Source organism: Bombina bombina, chromosome 3, assembly GCF_027579735.1.
Source record: "Bombina bombina isolate aBomBom1 chromosome 3, aBomBom1.pri, whole genome shotgun sequence".
NCBI classification, from domain to species: Eukaryota; Metazoa; Chordata; class Amphibia; order Anura; family Bombinatoridae; genus Bombina; species Bombina bombina.
Window position 1 is genome coordinate 1,143,886,330 of NC_069501.1, and position 20,131 is coordinate 1,143,906,460.

General features: G+C 39.6%; 1 protein-coding gene across 2 annotated transcripts in view; it reads right to left on the bottom strand.

Moving 5' to 3' along the window:
* Positions 1–20,131, bottom strand: part of PARP4 (poly(ADP-ribose) polymerase family member 4) — a 516,705-nt gene that overhangs the window by 178,654 nt on the left and 317,920 nt on the right. For both annotated transcript variants that reach the window (XM_053708536.1, XM_053708535.1), the window contains exon 29: positions 16,993–17,088. In XM_053708536.1, coding sequence (XP_053564511.1) covers positions 16,993–17,088 — 96 coding nt within the window. The remainder of the gene's footprint in view (positions 1–16,992; positions 17,089–20,131) is intronic.

Below are 20,131 nucleotides of genomic sequence, written 5' to 3' on the forward strand. Positions count from 1 at the left end.
AAATAACATAGTCAGAGGCAGCTTATACAAATGTTTTACCTGCACCTTATTTCTATGACATTATTGTGTGTATCCAAATGTTTTACACTGCTGGGCCTTTCAAGAGTCACCCTAGCCACGGTGCCTAAACCTTATTGGTATATATAACACAAAATTGTTTATTTGGCCATAGGATAGTTGAATGTTATAGAGGGATAATATAGAACATGGCTCTGCTAGCATCAGTATGTACATTTTAAGCCCCTTATATGTTTGGTCATTGTCAGGCTGTCTGCGGCCGAGACGGCTAGACAATCTAAATTCAGGTATTACTGAAACAGGTACTTCAGATTAGGGAGGGATAAAATAGGACAGTGAGACAGCTAGGCACCTAAGTACACCTCCTATTAGGGCGGACAGTCAAGTTAGTTGGCTTAGAAAGGTACTGATCCAGGACAGCATCTATCCCGTAGGGCACATATTCCTACAGAGTCAATAGCCCACCTCAGGGTAATAAAAAGTAAATTTATGCTTACCTGATAAATTGATTTCTTCTATGGTAAGACGAGTCCACGGATTCATCCTTTACTTGTGGGATATTATCCTTCCTAACAGGAAGTGGCAAAGAGCATCACAGCAGAGCTGTCTATATAGCTCCTCCATTAGCTCCACCCCCCAGTCATTCGACCGAAGGTACAGGAAGAAAAAGGAGAAACTACAAGGTGCAGAGGTGACTGAAGTTTAAATCAAAAAAATATAATCTGTCTTAAAATGACAGGGCGGGCCGTGGACTAGTCTTACCATAGAAGAAATCAATTTATCAGGTAAGCATGAATTTACTTTTCTTCTATAAAGGTAAGACGAGTCCACGGATTCATCCTTTACTTGTGCGATACAATACCAAAGCTACAGGACACGGATGAACGGGAGGGACAAGACAGATGGTTAAACAGAAGGCACCACTGCTTGAAGAACTTTTATCCCAAAAATAGCCTCCGAAGAAGCAAAGGTATCAAATTTGTAAAATTTGGAAAAGGTATGAAGCGAAGACCAAGTCGCAGCCTTACAAATCTGTTCAACAGAAGCATCATTTTTAAAAGCCCATGTGGAAGCCACCGTTCTGGTAGAGTGAGCTGTAATTCTTTCAGGAGGCTGCTGTCCAGCAGTCTCGTATGCCAAACGGATGATGCTTTTTAGCCAAAAAGAAAGAGGTAGCCGTAGCTTTTTGACCTCTACGTTTTCCAGAATAGACAACAAACAAAGAAGATGTGTGATGGAAATCTTTGGTTGCTTGCAAGTAAAACTTTAAAGCACGAACCACGTCCAAGTTGTGCAATAGACGCTCCTTCATAGAGCAAGGATTAGGACACAGAGAAGGAACAACAATTTCCTGATTAATATTCTTATTAGTAACAACCTTAGGAAGGAATCCAGGTTTGGTACGCAGAACCACCTTAACAGCATGGAGAACAAGATAAGGTGAGTCGCATTGCAATGCAGATAGTTCAGAAAACTCTTTGAGCCGAAGAGATAGCAACTAAAAACAGAACTTTCCAAGATAGAAGCTTAATATCTATGGAATGCATAGGTTCAAACGGAACCCCTTGAAGAACCTTAAGTACCAAATTCAAACTCCATGGCGGAGCAACAGGTTTAAACACAGGCTTGATTCTAACTAAAGCCTGACAGAACGACTGAACGTCTGGAACATCTGCCAGACGTTTGTGCAGTAGAATTGATAAAGCAGATATCTGTCCTTGGAGAAAGGACAGAATCCTAGGAATCCTGATGTTACTCCATGATCTTACTCCATTTATTGGATTTGCAGCAATAAAGATATTTACGCCATATCTTATGATAAATTTTCCTGGTGACAGGCTTTCGAGTCTGAATCAAGGTATCTATGACCGACTCAGAGAACCCCCGCTTGGATAAGATCAAGCGTTCAATCTCCAAGCAGTCAGTCGCAGAGAAACTAGATTTGGATGCTGGAACGGACCTTGAATCAGAAGGTCCTGTCTCAGTGGCAGAGTCCATGGTGGAAGAGATGACATGTCCACCAGGTCTGCATACCAAGTCCTGCGTGGCCAAGCACGTGCTATCAAAATCACTGAAGCTCTCTCCTGTTTTATTCTGGCAATCAAACGAGGAAGGAGAGGAAATGGTGGAAACACATAAGCCAGGTTGAACAACAAGGGTACTGCTAGAGCATCTATCAGTACTGCCTGAGGATCCCTTGACCTGGACCCGTAACGAGGAAGTTTGGCATTCTGACGAGACGCCATCAGATCCAATTCTGGTGTGCCCCATTGCTGAATCAATTGTGCAAACACCTCTGGATGGAGTTCCCACTCCCCCGGATGAAAAGTCTGCCGACTTAGAAAATCCGCTTCCCAGTTCTCCACCCCTGGGATATAGATTGCTGATAGATGGCAAGAGTGAGTCTCTGCCCATCAAATTATTTTGGTAACCTCTATCATCGCTAGAGAACTCTTTGTTCCCCCCTGATGATTAATATATGCTACAGTTGTGATATTGTCTGACTGGAATCTTATGAATCTGGCCGACGCCAACTGAGGCCACGCCTTAAAGGGACAGTATACTGTAAAATAGTTTTTCCCTTAATGTGTTTACAATTGCTTTTTATACCAACTGCAGAGTAAAAAATGTATGAAAATTAGCTTTTTGAGGTTTATTTGTGTATATTAAAGCTCTGATTTTGTGTTTTGAAGCCACAACCTAATAAAATAGGTTGAGCTTGTAGGTATAATCCGATCTCATCACTGTATCACATTGTGCAAATATACCTGCTTCTTTATCTTATATCTGTCCTTAAAACAATCACCAGTACTTTGAGAGAACAATGGAAATTCAACATTTTATTACCTTATCTCTGCTTTATCACACTGGGAGTGTAATTTCTTCTGCTGGCTGTGTTTACAAAGCTTATCTATAGCTGGTACGCGCGGCCACAAACTTTCAGAATAGGTGGGGATACCACATGCTAAATTAACAATTTCAAATGCCAATATAAGGGTAAAGGAGCTACTTGTAAACAATTTAATACACTCCAGCAGGTAAAGTGGATCATTGGGAACAAATTAAAGGGGAGACATTTTTTGAGTAAACTGTCCCTTTAAGCTCGTTGAATATCGCTCTCAGTTCTAGAATATTTATCGGGAGGAGAGCCTCCTCCTGAGTCCACAATCCCTGTGCTTTCAGGGAATTCCAGACTGCACCCCAGCCCAATAGGCTGGCGTCTGTCATCACTATGACCCACGCTGGCCTGCGAAAACATATTCCCTTGGACAGATGATCCTGTGACAACCACCAAAGAAGAGAGTCTCTGGTCTCTTGGTCCAGATTTATCTGAGGAGATAAATCTGCATAATCCGCATTCCACTGTTTGAGCATGCAAAGTTGCAGTGGTCTGAGATGCAAGCGAGCAAACGGAACTATGTCCATTGCCGCTACCATTAAGTCGATTACCTCCATACACTGACGGTTGGGGAGTGGAATGAAGAGCTCGGCAGATGGATACAATTTTTGATTTCCTGACCTCCATCAGAAATATTTTCATGTCCATCGAATCTATCAGAGTTCCCAGGAAAGGAACTCTTGTGAGAGGGATAAGTGAACTCTTTTTTACGTTCACCTTCCACCCGTGAGATCTTAGAAAAGCCAACACGATGTCCGTGTGAGATTTGGCTAGCTGGAAAGTTGACGCCTGGATTTAGATATCGTCCAGATAAGGCGCCACAGCTATGCCCCGCGGTCTTAGAACCACCAGAATGGACCCTAACACCTTTGTGAAAATTCTGGGAGCTGTTGCCAACCCGAAGGGAAGAGCCACAAACTGGTAATGCTTGTCCATAAAGGGAGAACCTGAGGAACTGGTGATGATCTTTGTGGATAGGAATGTGCAGATACGCATCCTTTAAGTCCACGGTGGTCATATATTGACCCTCCTGGATCATTGGCAAAATAGTCAGAATGGTCTCCATCTTGAAGGATGGGACTCTGAGGAATTTGTTTAGGATCTTGAGATCCAAAATTGGTCTGAAGGTTCCCTCTTTTTTGGGAACTACAAACAGATTGGAGTAGAACCTTTGCCCCTGTTCCGTTTTCGAAACTGGGCAGATCACTCCCATGGTATATAGGTTTTCTACACAGCGTAAGAACGCCTCTCTTTTTGTCTGGTTTGCAGACAATTGAGAAAGATGGAATCTCCCCCTTGGGGAAGAATCTTTGAAATCTAGAAGATACCCCTGGGTTACTATTTCTAAAGCCCAGGAGTCCTAAACGTCTCTTGCCCAAGCCTGAGAGAAGAGAGAAAGTCTGCCCCCTACTAGATCTGGTCCCGGATCAGAGGCTACCCCTTCATGCTATCTTGGTGGCAGCAGCAGGCTTCTTGGCCTGTTTACCCTTGTTCCAAGTCTGGTTAGGTCTCCAGACTAACTTGGATTGAGCAAAATTCCCCTCTTGCTTTGCGGCAGGGGAAGAGGTAGAGGGACCACCTTTGAAGTTTCGAAAGGAACGAAAATTATTTTGTTTGGTCCACATCTTATTCGTCCTATCCTGAGGAAGGGCATGGCCTTTCCCTCCAGTGATGTCTGAAATGATCTCTTTCAGTTCAGGCCCGAATAGGGTCTTACCCTTAAAAGGGATGGCTATAAGCTTAGCTTTTGATGACACATCAGCATCACATCAGACCTGAATTCTTCGCCGCTAATTTAGCCAATTGAAAAGCGGCATCTGTAATGAAAGAATTAGCTAGCTTGAGAACCCTAATTCTATCCAGAATATCATCTAATGGGGTCTCAACCCGAAGAGCCTCTTCCAGAACCTCGAACCAAAAAGACGCTGCAGTAGTTACAGGAACAATGCACGCTAAAGGTTGGAGAAGAAAACCTTGATGAACAAATATTTTCTTCAGAAGACCCTCTAATTTTTTATCCATATGATCTTTGAAAGGACAACTGTCCTCAATAGGTATAGTTGTACGCTTATATTGGAAAAGAGATTAAACTTCTTGCGCTATAAATCCAACAGCAAGGACCAGCACCACAGATGGATACTAATTCCCTACAAACTAGCAAAAGGAATATTGAAGTGAAAAAACAAGTACTGTGGGCGCCTTAAAGGGCAGGTCAAAAAAATATATGAGTTGATTATGTCCTAATACATATTGAAAAAAAATCTTTTAACAAATGATAGGTAAATGATCAAGAAAAAAATCTTTTAACAAATGATAGGTAAATGATCAAGAAAAAACAACAACAGCCAATTGAAATGAATGTTAAAATATAATTTAATTAGACTTTACTAAATGTATTAAAAGAGTTGTAAGCAAAATAATTCATACAATGAGATAAATATAAAAAGGCAATACTAAATGTACATAAATAAATGCATAACAACTTGTTTATATAAAATGAGTAATTCTCTGTAAGTGACCTATCTACCTATGCTGCAGACAGGGTTAACCCCTTAAGGACCAAGGACGTACGCCACACGTCCTCAAAAAAAATACAGTTAATGACTGAGGACGTGTGGCGTACGTCCTTGGTCTGGAAAGCAGCTGGAAGCGATCCTGCTCGCTTCCAGCTGCTTTCCGGTTATTGCAGTGATGCCTCGATATGGAGGCATCCTGCAATAACCCCCCTTGGCCATCCGATGCAGAGAGAGCCACTCTGTGGCCCTCTCTGCACCGGACATCGGTGGCCGGTATCGTTGGTGGGTGGGAGCAAGTCTGGGAGGCGGGTGGGCGGCCATCGATGTGCCCAGTGGAGTGGAGGGGGGCGGGATCGGGGGCGGGAGGGGCGGGAGCGCGCACGGGAGCGCGCGCGTGCACGGGGGGCGGCCGGCGGGTGCGTGCACGGGGCGGGAGCGGGAGGGAACCGCTACACTACAGAAAAATAAAGTTTAAAAAGTACAACAAAATAACTTTTTGAAAGCTGTAAATAAACAGCTAAGAGATGTGGAAGGGGTGGGGGGAAGCTACACTGCAGAAAAGGTTTTTTTTTTTTAAAAAAGGCACATTTTTTCACTAAACTGGGTACTGGCAGACAGCTGCCAGTACCCAAGATGGCGCCCATTAAGGCAGAGGGGGAGGGTTAGAGAGCTCTTTGGTGGGGGATCAGTAAGGCTGGGGGCTAAGGGGGGATCCTACACAGCAGCATATGTAAATATGCTAACAAAACACACAAAAAAAGCCCAAATATAGCTTTTATTTTAGTACTGGCAGAGTTTCTGCCAGTACTTAAGATGGCGGGGACAATTGGGGGGTGGGGGAGGGAAGAGAGCTGTTTGGGAGGGATCAGGGGGTCTCATGTTTCAGGTGGGAGGCTGAGCTCTACACTAAAGCTAAAATTAACCCTGCAAGCTCCCTACAAGCTACATAATTAACCCCTTCACTGCTAGCCATAATACACGTGTGAAATGCAGCGGCATTTGGCGGCCTTCTAATTACCAAAAAGCAACGCCAAAGCCATATATGTCTGCTATTTCTGAACAAAGGGGATCCCAGAGAAGCATTTACAACCATTTGTGCCATAATTGCACAAGCTGTTTGTAAATGATTTCAGTGAGAAACCTAAAATTGTGAAAAATTTAACGTTTTTTTTAATTTGATCGCATTTGGCGGTGAAATGGTGGCATGAAATATACCAAAATGGGCCTAGATCAATACTTGGGGTTGTCTACTACACTACACTAAAGCTAAAATTAACCCTAGAAGCTCCCTACATGCTCCATAATTAACCCCTTCACTGCTGGGCATAATACACGTGTAGTGCGCAGTGGCATTTAGCAGCCTTCTAATTACTAAAAAGCAACGCCAAAGCCATATATGTCTGCTATTTCTGAACAAAGGGGATACCAGAGAAGAATTTACAACCATTTAAGCCATAATTGCACAAGCTGTTTGTAAATAATTTCAGTGAGAAACCAAAAGTTTGTGAAAAAATTTGTAAAAAAGTGAACGATTTTTTGTATTTAATCGCATTTGGCGGTGAAATGGTGGCATGAAATATACCAAAATGGGCCTAGATCAATACTTTGGGATGTCTACTAAAATAAAATATATACATGTCAATGGATATTCAGAGATTCCTGAAAGATATTAGTGTTCTAATGTAACTAGCGCTAATTTTGAAAAATAATGGTTTGGAAATAGCACAGTGCTACTTGTATTTATGGCCCTATAACTTACAAAAAAAGCAAAGAAGATGTAAACATTGGGTATTTCTAAACTCAGGACAAAATTTAGAAACTATTTAGCATGGGTGTTTTTTGGTGGTTGTAGATGTGTAACAGATTTTGGGGGTCAAAGTTAGAAAAAGTGTGTTTTTTTCAATTTTTTCCTCATATTTTATAAAAATTTTTATAGTAAATTATAAGATATGATGAAAATAATGGTATCTTTAGAAAGTCCATTTAATGGCGAGAAAAACGGTATATAATATGTGTGGGTACAGTAAATGAGTAAGATGAAAATTACAGCTAAACACAAACACCGCAAAAATGTAAAAATAGCCTTGGTCCCAAACTGACAGAAAATGGAAAAGTGCTGTGGTCATTAAGGGGTTAAGGAAGCAAAAAAGCAGTACTAATGAGAGAAAACGAATCCTGGTTATTTAAGCAAAATAACAATGAGCTGCAACAATGATGCTCAATTCAATTTCAAAGTTTTAGGATTGGTGTAAAACGGCAATCCTGCGCAGGTTATAGCCGTGTAGAAACAGTACCTTAATTTGTTCAGGAGCTCCAAGTGTTTTTGTAATCAAGTGTAGCGGTTATACCGCCAGCATGAAACAGCTCTGGGAACCCTCTGTGTGTGATGGGAAGAAAGCCGCCGAGCTCCTCTCCCCTGTACACTCTGGAATTCCACCCTCAGCTGTGTGATGTCCGTTTGTTGCTTCAGTGTTTCCTGGAGTACGGTGTCCTTAGTGAGCCACAATAGTGTGAAGAAAGTAGTTCCAGCCGGAACTATATATGAAACACATGAACTAACACCCTCTAGTGGTGAAAAACTGTTAAAATGCATTCAGATTAGAGGCAACCTTCAAGGTCTAAGAAATTAGCATATGAACCTCCTAGGTTTTGTTTTTAACTAAGAATACCAAGAGAACCAAGCAAAATTGGTGATAAAAGTAAACTGGAAAGTTGTTTAAATGTATATGCCCTATCTGAATCATGAACGTTTATTTTGGACTTGACTGTCCCTTTAATGGGTTAGATTCATAGATGCTTGTTATGTTGCCCAGGTGTTCACCTATCTTTTCTAGATGATCACCAGTTAAAGGGCCATAAAACTTAATTTGTTTCTTTCATGATTTAGATAGAGCATGCAATTCTAATCAACTTTCCAATTTACTTAATTATCTTGGTATATTTTGTTGAAGGAGCAGCAATGCACAACTGTGAGCTAGCTGAACACATTGGGTGAGCCAATGACAAGAAGCATATATGTGCAGTAACCAATCAGCTCCCAGCAGTGCTTTGCTGCTCCTTACCCAACCTAGGCATGTTTTTCAACAAAGGATACCAATAGAATGCAGCAAATTACATAGACGTAAATTTGAAAGTTATATTTTAAAATTACATGCTCTATTTGCATCATAAATGTATTGATTATGACTTTATAGTCACTTTAATGCTCCAGCTCGTGCGCTAACTCTGCTAGAAGTAAGCACTCGTATTACAAGTTGAAAGTAAAATGTTTTCACTCACTCACTAACCCACTGCACGCAAAAAGCCGAACTTTCAATATCGCAATTACATTAACATATACCCCTACAGAAGTCAATGGAGCAAAAAAAGTAAAAAAAAAAAACACCTTGTGTGCTAACCGGATCGCATAGTCTCAAGTGCACTAACCCGACATGAAAATATAAATATTTCACATTTCAATGTTCTTCACATAGCAGAATATGTCCTAAGTATTTATAAATAGATATTCCTATATATTCCTGGTGGTATTTTGGTACAATATATACCTATACCTATATATACAGTATATAGATGATTATATATAGGTGTATATACAGTATATACTGTGTATATATATATATAAATATCTATTTAAAATACATAGAACATATTCTGGTATGCAGGAACATTAGAATGTGAAATATTTACAGTAAATACACAGTATAACATTGTATTAAATATTGCATAAATATGCTTTTACATGTTTTCATCTACTTAACTGCAAAGGGCTACAATGCACTTATATCTATAAGTCTATATATGTAAACATATTTATGTATGCATTTATATATGTATATATCTAACTACATATATACACATATAAATATATATATATATATATATATATATATATATATATATATATATATATATAACATAATTTATGTAAGAACTTACCTGATAAATTCCTTTCTTTCATATTAGCAAGAGTCCATGAGCTAGTGACGTATGGGATATACATTCCTACCAGGAGGGGCAAAGTTTCCCAAACCTCAAAATGCCTAAAAATACACCCCTCACCACACCCACAAATCAGTTTAACGAATAGCCAAGAAGTGGGGTGATAAGAAAAAAGTGCGAAAGCATAAAAAATAAGGAATTGGAATAATTGTGCTTTATACAAAAAAATCATAACCACCACAAAAAGGGTGGGCCTCATGGACTCTTGCTAATATGAAAGAAAGGAATTTATCAGGTAAGTTCTTACATAAATTATGTTTTCTTTCATGTAATTAGCAAGAGTCCATGAGCTAGTGACGTATGGGATAATGACTACCCAAGATGTGGATCTTTCCACGCAAGAGTCACTAGAGAGGGAGGGATAAAATAAAGACAGCCAATTCCGCTGAAAAATAATCCACACCCAAAATAATTTAAATTTTATAATGAAAAAAACTGAAAATATAAGCAGAAGATTCAAACTGAAACAGCTGCCTGAAGTACTTTTCTACCAAAAACAGCTTCAGAAGAAGAAAACACATCAAAATGGTAGAATTTAGTAAAAGTATGCAAAGAAGACCAAGTTGCTGCTTTGCAAATCTGATCAACCGAAGCTTCATTCCTAAACGCCCAGGAAGTAGAAACTGACCTAGTAGAATGAGCTGTAATCCTTTGAGGCAGAGTTTTACCCGACTCGACATAAGCATGATGAATTAAAGATTTCAACCAAGATGCCAAAGAAATGGCAGAGGCCTTCTGACCTTTCCTGGAACCGGAAATGATAACAAATAGACTAGAAGTCTTTCGGAAAGTCTTAGTAGCTTCAACATAATATTTCAAAGCTCTAACTACATCCAAAGAATGCAATGATTTCTCCTCAGAATTCTTAGGATTAGGACATAATGAAGGAACCACAATTTCTCTACTAATGTTGTTGGAATTCACAACCTTAGGTAAAAATTCAAAAGAAGTTCGCAACACCGCCTTATCCTGGTGAAAAATCAGAAAAGGAGATTCACAAGAAAGAGCAGATAATTCAGAAACTCTTCTGGCAGAAGAGATGGCCAAAAGGAACAAAACTTTAAAAGAAAGTAATTTAATGTCCAATGAATGCATAGGTTCAAACGGAGGAGCTTGAAGAGCCCTCAGAACCAAATTCAAACTCCAAGGAGGAGAAATTGACTTAATAACAGGTTTTATACGAACCAAAGCTTGTACAAAACAATGAATATCAGGAAGATTAGCAATCTTTCTGTGAAAAAGAACAGAAAGAGCAGAGATTTGTCCTTTCAAGGAACTTACAGACAAACCTTTATCCAAACCATCCTGAAGAAACTGTAAAATTCTCGGAATTCTAAAAGAATGCCAGGAAAAATGATGAGAAAGACACCAAGAAATATAAGTCTTCCAGACTCTATAATATATCTCCCTAGATACAGATTTATGAGCCTGTAACATAGTATTAATCACAGAGTCAGAGAAACCTCTTTGACTAAGAATCAAGCGTTCAATCTCCATACCTTTAAATTTAAGGATTTGAGATCCTGATGGAAAAAAGGACCTTGCGACAGAAGGTCTGGTCTTAACGGAAGAGTCCACGGTTGGCAAGAAGCCATCCGGACAAGATCCGCATACCAAAACCTGTGAGGCCATGCTGGAGCTACCAGCAGAACAAACGAGCATTCCTTCAGAATCTTGAAGATCACTCTTGGAAGAAGAACTAGAGGCGGAAAGATATAGGCAGGATGATACGTCCAAGGAAGTGACAATGCATCCACTGCTTCCGCTTGAGGATCCCTGGATCTGGACAGATACCTGGGAAGTTTCTTGTTTAGATGAGAGGCCATCAGATCTATTTCTGGAAGTCCCCACATTTGAACAATCTGAAGAAATACCTCTGGGTGAAGAGACCATTCGCCCGGATGCAACGTTTGGCGACTGAGATAATCCGCTTCCCAATTGTCTATGCCTGGGATATGGACCGCAGAAACTAGACAGGAGCTGGATTCCGCCCAAACCAGAATTTGAGATACTTCTTTCATAGCTAGAGGACTGTGAATCCCTCCTTGATGATTGATGTATGCCACAGATGTGGCATTGTCTGTCTGAAAACAAATGAACGATTCTCTCTTTAGAAGAGGCCAAGACTGAAGAGCTCTGAAAATTGCACGGAGTTCCAAAATATTGATCGGTAATCTCACCTCCTGAGATTCCCAAACCCCTTGTGCCGTCAGAGACCCCCACACAGCTCCCCAACCTGTAAGACTTGCATCTGTTGAAATTACAGTCCAGGTCGGAAGAACAAAAGAAGCCCCCTGAACTAAACGATGGTGATCTGTCCACCACGTCAGAGAGTGTCGTACAATCGGTTTTAAAGATATTAATTGAGATATCTTTGTGTAATCCCTGCACCATTGGTTCAGCATACAGAGCTGAAGAGGTCGCATGTGAAAACGAGCAAAGGGGATCGCGTCCGATGCAGCAGTCATAAGACCTAGAATTTCCATGCATAAGGCTACCGAAGGGAATGATTGTGACTGAAGGTTTCGACAAGCTGATATCAATTTTAGACGTCTCTTGTCTGTCAAAGATAGAGTCATGGACACTGAATCTATCTGGAAACCCAAAAAGGTTACCCTTGTCTGAGGAATCAATGAACTTTTTAGTAAATTGATCCTCCAACCATGATCTTGAAGAAACAACACAAGTCGATTCGTATGAGATTCTGCTAAATGTGAAGACTGAGCAAGTACCAAGATATCGTCCAAATAAGGAAATACCACAATACCCTGTTCTCTGATTACAGACAGAAGGGCACCGAGAACCTTTGTAAAAATTATTGGAGCTGTTGCTAGGCCAAACGGCAGAGCCACAAACTGGTAATGCTTGTCTAGGAAAGAGAATCTCAGAAATTGATAGTGATCTGGATGAATCGGAATATGCAGATATGCATCCTGTAAATCTATTGTAGACATATAATGCCCTTGCTGAACAAAAGGCAGGATAGTCCTTACAGTTACCATTTTGAATGTTGGTATCCTTACATAACGATTCAATATTTTTAGATCCAGAACTGGTCTGAAGGAATTCTCCTTCTTTGGTACAATGAAGAGATTTGAATAAAACCCCAGCCCCTGTTCCAGAACTGGAACTGGCATAATTACTCCAGCCAACTCTAGATCTGAAACACATTTCAGAAATGCTTGAGCCTTCGCTGGATTTACTGGGACACGGGAAAGAAAAAATCTCTTTGCAGGAGGTCTTATCTTGAAACCAATTCTGTACCCTTCTGAAACAATGTTCTGAATCCAAAGATTGTGAATGGAATTGATCCAAATTTCTTTGAAAAAACGTAATCTGCCCCCTACCAGCTGAGCTGGAATGAGGGCCGCACCTTCATGTGGACTTAGGAGCTGGATTTGATTTTCTAAAAGGCAGTTTCCAAACTGATACCGCTCCTGAGGATGAAGGATCAGGCTTTTGTTCCTTGTTGTGACGAAAGGAACGAAAACGATTATTAGACCTGAATTTACCTTTAGACTTTTTATCCTGTGGTAAAAAAGTTCCTTTCCCTCCAGTAACAGTTGAGATAATAGAATCCAACTGAGAACCAAATAATTTATTACCCTGGAAAGAAAGGGAAAGCAGAGTAGACTTAGAAGACATATCAGCATTCCACGTTTTAAGCCATAAAGCTCTTCTAGCTAAAATAGCTAGAGACATATACCTGACATCAACTCTAATGATATCAAAGATGGCATCACAAATAAAATTATTAGCATGTTGAAGCAGAATAATAATGCTATGAGAATTATGATCTGTTACTTGTTGCGCTAAAGCTTCCAACCAAAAAGTTGAAGCTGCAGCAACATCCGCTAAAGATATAGCAGGTCTAAGAAGATTACCTGAACACAAATAAGCTTTTCTTAGAAAGGATTCAATTTTCCTATCTAAAGGATCCTTAAAGGAAGTACCATCTGCCGTAGGAATAGTAGTGCGCTTAGCAAGAGTAGAGACAGCCTGTAAGGGTTAAACGTTACCTCTCTGTCCCTTTAAGCCTTTTGCCTATTTAAGGCACCACCTACTAAGAATCAGTGCTGCTTTATTGAGTTCTAAACCTTATCACTGTGTACACAGACCGCTACTGAGATTAAGCTCAGTTCTCTTGGAAACAGCCTAACTTCTCATTTATTAGGAATCCTAAAGTTGCTTACTAACCTGTGTAGGTACATTCTACACTTTCCGGATTTGTTACAGGTTCAGCTTCACTTCTCCTTATCCAGCCTGTGTGAGAGCGGCAGCCGATAGCTGTGACGTCATCAGAGGCAGACCTGTGCTTCTCTCCCTGCCTGTCAGCTCTAAGCGGCTCGCCACGCTCCTGTTTGATTCCACTCCCGGTTCCATACAGAGTATCACTTACTAAACGAAGCAAGGGGAACTCACCTGCTCCGGGACATTATTCTCAGGTCTGATTAACTTTACCTACCTTAATTACATACTCTGTGATTTATCGTTTCTACTATCAAGTTACCACAGTAATCATTATCTGACAGTATAAGTCTATCCTATGTATTCATCTGCTACTCTTGCCACAGTATAGTTTGTGTGATATATCTAATATTTCATTGCTCAACTATAACCACTTGGCATATATAAAAGTACTAGGTGTTACTGTAAAATCCTTTACTGGAATACTTAGCCAACAACAAAACCCTTATTAATCTCATAGGAATACTGTTGTAATAGACATATTTAAACAGTTCCTACAAACACTTACACAGCCCCATCAACCTTAGGGATTTTGTCCCAAAACTCTAATCTGTCAGATGGCACAGGATATAATTGCTTAAAACGTTTAGAAGGAGTAAATGAATTACCCAAATTATTCCATTCCCTGGAAATTACTTCAGAAATAGCACCAGGAACAGGAAAAACTTCTGGAATAACTACAGGAGATTTAAAAACCTTATCTAAATGTTTAGATTTAGTATCAAGAGGACCAGAATCATCAATTTCTAATGCAATTAGGACTTCTTTAAGTAAAGAACGAATAAATTCCATTTTAAATAAATATGAAGATTTATCAGCATCAACCTCTGAGACAGAATCCTCTGAACCAGAAGAACCACTATCAGAATCAGAATGATGATGTTCATTTAAAAATTCATCTGAACAATGAGAAGTTTTAATAGACTTTTTATGTTTACTAGAAGGAGGAATAACAGACATAGCCTTCTTAATGGATTTAGAAACAAAATCTCTTATGTTATCAGGAACACTCTGAATATTAGATGTTGACGGAACAGCAACAGGTAATGGAACTTTACTAAAGGAAATATTATCTGCATTAACAAGTTTGTCATGACATTCAATACAAACAATAGCTGGAGGAATAGCTACCAAAAGTTTACAGCAGATACACTTAGCTTTGGTAGCTCCAGCACCAGGCAGCGATTTTCCAGAAGTATCTTCTGACTCAGTTGCAACGTGGGACATCTTGCAATATGTAATAGAAAAAAAACAACATATAAAGCAAAATTAATCAAATTCCTTAAATGACAGTTTCAGGAATGGGAAAAAATGCCAGTGAACAAGCTTCTAGCCACCAGAAGCAATAAATAATGAGACTTAAATAATGTGGACACAAAAGTGACGCCCATATTTTTTTAGCGGCAGATAAGACGCCCACATTATTTGGCGCCTAAATGCTTTTGGCGCCAAAAAATTACGCCACATCCGGAACGCCGACACTTTTGGCGCAAAAGAACGTCAAAAATTACGCAACTTCCGGCGACACGTATGACGCCGGAAACAGAAAAAAATTTTGAGCCAAAAAAGTCCGCGCCAAGAATGACGCAATAAAATGAAGCATTTTCAGCCCCCGCGAGCCTAACAGCCCACAGGGAAAAAGTCAAATTTTAAGGTAAGAAAAAAATTATTGATTCAAATGCATTATCCCAAATATGAAACTGACTGTCTGAAATAAGGAATGTTGAACATCCTGAGTCAAGGCAAATAAATGTTTGAATACATATATTTAGAACTTTATAAAAAAGTGACCAACCATAGCTTAGAGTGTCACAGAAAATAAGACTTACTTACCCCAGGACACTCATCTACATGTTGTAGAAAGCCAAACCAGTACTGAAACGAAAATCAGCAGAGGTAATGGTATATATATAAGAGTATATCGTCGATCTGAAAAGGGAGGTAAGAGATGAATCTCTACGACCGATAACAGAGAACCTATGAAATAGACCCCGTAGAAGGAGATCATTGAATTCAAATAGGCAATACTCTCCTCACATCCCTCTGACATTCACTGCACGCTGAGAGGAAAACCGGGCTCCAACCTGCTGCGGAGCGCATATCAACGTAGAATCTAGCACAAACTTACTTCACCACCTCCATAGGAGGCAAAGTTTGTAAAACTGATTTGTGGGTGTGGTGAGGGGTGTATTTGTAGGCATTTTGAGGTTTGGGAAACTTTGCCCCTCCTGGTAGGAATGTATATCCCATACGTCACTAGCTCATGGACTCTTGCTAATTACATTGAAGAAATATATATATATATATATATATATATATATATATATAAACACACATATAAATACATTTTTAGAGATGTACATGTATATATCTCTATTTTAAAGCCCTTTGCCTGCCTTTTTTTTCCAAAGGACTAAGGGCCTAATGCAGGCTTGAAACGTTGTATGTTTGTTTTGGGGTCCCATATATGAAAAATAAAGGTTTTTTTATTTGCTGTGGAGGCTGGAATCTCTTTGTTTCCTGCCTTTTTTTCTAACACCTGAGACCTCATTTCTTTGAGCCCTTAACTTTTTTTTCAATTTTATTTTGTAATAATTTTTTTTAGATAATGTTATTATGAGTGTAACTGTACTTTTAATGTATTATTGATGTGTTTTGTGCAACTTTTTTGTTTTGCGAAACAGTTAACCAGAGCTCTGAGGATGCGGTATTTATTCTAGCATAAATCGCGATTTCGCTCACGCGTTGGCATTTACTTTTAACTTGTAATACGAGCGATACACCCAATATGCAAAATCATGTAAAATGGTAAATATTTGCATGTCACTTTTGTTTTGTTAGAGTAGTCTCACTGGACAGAGTCGTATTTGTATCAGCAATTTCGCAGACTTAAGATTTGTGGCTAAAAATGAGGGACACATGAAATTGATAGGAGCCTGTCACCATTTTATGGGTGGAGCCATGTTGGGACGGGAGGGATCATGGGTGGTTAGTGGGCGGGATTGTGGGTGTTTCTGGGTGGTCTGTGGGTGTGTCAGGGCAGTTTGTGGGTGGCAGGACAGGTCTATGAATACGGCAGTGAAGGGACTGTCAATCATTGAGAGTGAAGGAGCTCTCTGTGATTTCCCCTCGCCACCTTAGAGGTAGTGTAGAGTGCAAGAAGCAGCGGTTTAATGACTGCTGCTTCTTAGATTGCGGGGAGCAGGCTCACACATGCGAACCTGCCCTGCAAGGGCTCCGGAGCAGCTTTCGCTGCTTAGTACCCTAGAAATATCTTTCATATTAAACTGAAACAACTGCACACATACATACCCTTTTTTCAACAGCAACAAAGCTTGTAAATTGGGTTACAATTGAGTACTCCTTGCTGAGTTCAATAATTAAAGTCTTCAGTTGTTGTTTTTTCATCTACATGGAAAAAATGTAGTAAAAATAAATTAAATGAGAAAGGAATGGCAAATTACACAATTAGCAATACATTTATTTGGGCTTTGTAAAGGTATAGTAACATTTATAAATAGTATTAAACTTCACCCAAACTGGCTATATCATGCCATAGGGCCAGATTACAAGTGCAGCGCAACGTTATTAAATATTTATGTATTTATATGTGTATATATGTACTTAAAGACATATATATATACACTTATAAACACTTAAATACATATGTATACATATATAGACACACACACATATATATATATATATATATATATATATATATATATATATATATATATATATACAGTATATATATATATATATATATATATATATATATATATATATATATATGTGTGTGTGTGTGCGCATTGGAGCCCATTGCAGTTAAAGGAACATGATACCTAAATGTTGAAACACTTGAAAGTGATGCGGCATAGCTGTAAAAAGCTGACTAGAAAAAAATCACCTGAACATATCTATGTAAAAAAGAATTGGGTTTTTTTACCTCAAAATTTCATTCACACCCTATTATAAAGGACTTAAAGCAGCAAATCAGTTTTCCTTTTTTTTTACCTGCAGCTGGGCAGTAACTGAAAGAAACTTCTTACAGAACACTTACTGTGGTGAGCTGAGAAAATTGTGAGGTAAAATATCTTCCTTTTTACATAGAGATGTTCAGGTGATATTTCCTGTCAGCTTTCAATTGATTTAGCATATTAAGTATTATGTCCCTTTAAGTAGATGAAAAGATGAAAAAAAAATTATGCAATATTCATTTTTAATAAACGTTTTAACTATGTATTTACTGTAAATTTTTCACATTCCAATGTTCTGTACATAGTAGAATATGTTCTTTGTATTTATAAATAGATATTCCTATATACTGTATATCTGTATATATCTATACCTCTATATAATTATAGGTATAGATATATATTGTACCCAAATACCATCAGATACATGTAGAAAAACAAAATGTATGCTTACCTGATAAATTTCTTTCTTTCTGGGCATGGTGAGTCTACGATTTCATTCCAATTACTAGTAGGAGGAGGCAAAGAGCATCCCAGCAGAGCTGTTAAGTGTTACTTCCCTTACCCATAATCCCAAGTCATTCGGGTGAAGGAAAATGTAAAAAGAAGATAACACAAGAGTATAGAGGTGCCAGAGGTTTATACCAAAAATCTGCCATCTTAAATGTAAATAAGGGCGGGGCATGGACTCTCTATGCTGGAAAAAAATAAATTTATCAGGTAAGCATAAATTTTATTTTCTTTCCTTTGGCATGGAGAGTCCACAATTTTATTCCAATTACTAGTGGGAACCAATACCCAAGCTAGAGGACACAGAATAAAAGGTAGGGAGAACAAGACAGGCGGACTTAAACAGAAGTCACCACCGCATGAAGAACTTTTTTCCCAAAGGAAGCCTCAGACGAGGCCAAAGTATCAAATTTGTAGAATTTGGAAAAAGTATGCAAAGAGGACCAAGTGGCGGCCTTGCAGATTTGCTCCACAGATGCTTCATTTTTGAAAACCCAGGAAGAAGAGACAGCCCTAGTGGAATGAGCTGTAATTCTCTCAGGAGGCAGATGTCCAGCTGTCTCATATGCTAATCGGAAAACACTTCTCAACCAGAGAGAAAGAGCAGTAGAAGTGGTCTTCTGACCCTTACACTTACCAGCGAAAACAACAAACAGGGCAGTAGATTGCCGAAACTCATTAGTTGCATATAGATAAAATTTTAGAGCACGCACAACATCCAGGTTGTGTAATAGACGTTCCTTCTGAGAAGAAGGATTTGGACAAAAGGAAGGAACAACAATTTCTTGATTTATGTTGCGATCCGATACCACTTTGGGAAGAAATCCCAATTCAGTACGAAGGAAAAAATAAGGTAAGGGGAATCACACTGCAGAGCTGAAAGCTCGGAAACTCTGCAAGCAGACTAAATAGCAAGTAGAAACAAAACTTTCCACGATAACCACTTAATATCAACCAAATGCATAGGCTCAAACGGAGCCTGCTGCAAAACTTTAAGAACAAGGTTAAGGCTCCAGGGAGGAGCAACAGGTTTAAAACACAGGCCTGATTCTGACCAAGGCCTGAACAAAAGCTTGAACATCTGGCAGTGAGTTCTGCCAGACGTTTGTGCAAAAGAATAGACAGTGCATAAATCTGACCCTTCAGAGTACTGAATGACAAACCTTTCTCCAGGCCCTCCTGAAGAAAAGACAAAATGCGAGGAACCCTCACCCGACTCCAAGAGAAACCCTTCGATTCGCGACAATACAGGTATTTACGCAATGCCTTATGGTAAATCTTACGAGCCTGAAGCATAGAATCAATGATTTTCTCAGAAAAATCACACCTAGCTAAGACTAGACATTCTATCTCCAAGCAGTCAGCTTCAGAGAATCTAGATTTGGGTGGAGGAAGGGACCCTGAAGTAGAAGGTCCATCCTCAGAGGAAACCTGGAAGAGATTACATCTTCACCAGATCCGCGAACCAGATCCTGCAAGGCCAAGCAGAAGCTATTAGAATCACAGACGCCCTCTCCTGCTTGATACGAGCAATGACTCGAGGAAGGAGAGCAAACGGGGGGAACAGGTACGCCAGACTAAAGTTCCAAGGCACCGCCAGAGCGTCTATGGGAGCGGCTTGTGGATCTCTTGATCTTGAACCGTATTTTGGATGCCTGGCGTTAAGACATGACGCCATCAAATCCAACTTTGGAAACCCTCACCTGAGAGTTATCATTGTAAAAACCTCTGGATGGAGAGCCCACTCCCCAGGATGAAAGGTCTGCCTTCTTAGAAAATCTGCTTCCCAGTTGTCCACCCCTGGGATGTGGATGGCAGATAGGAGGCAATCATGAGACTCCGCCCACTAGAGAATGCGAGTCACCTACTACATTGCTAACGAACTCTGAGTTTCTCCCTGGTAATTGATGTATGCCACCCAGGTGATATTGTCCAATTGAAATCTGATAAACCGGACTAAAGCT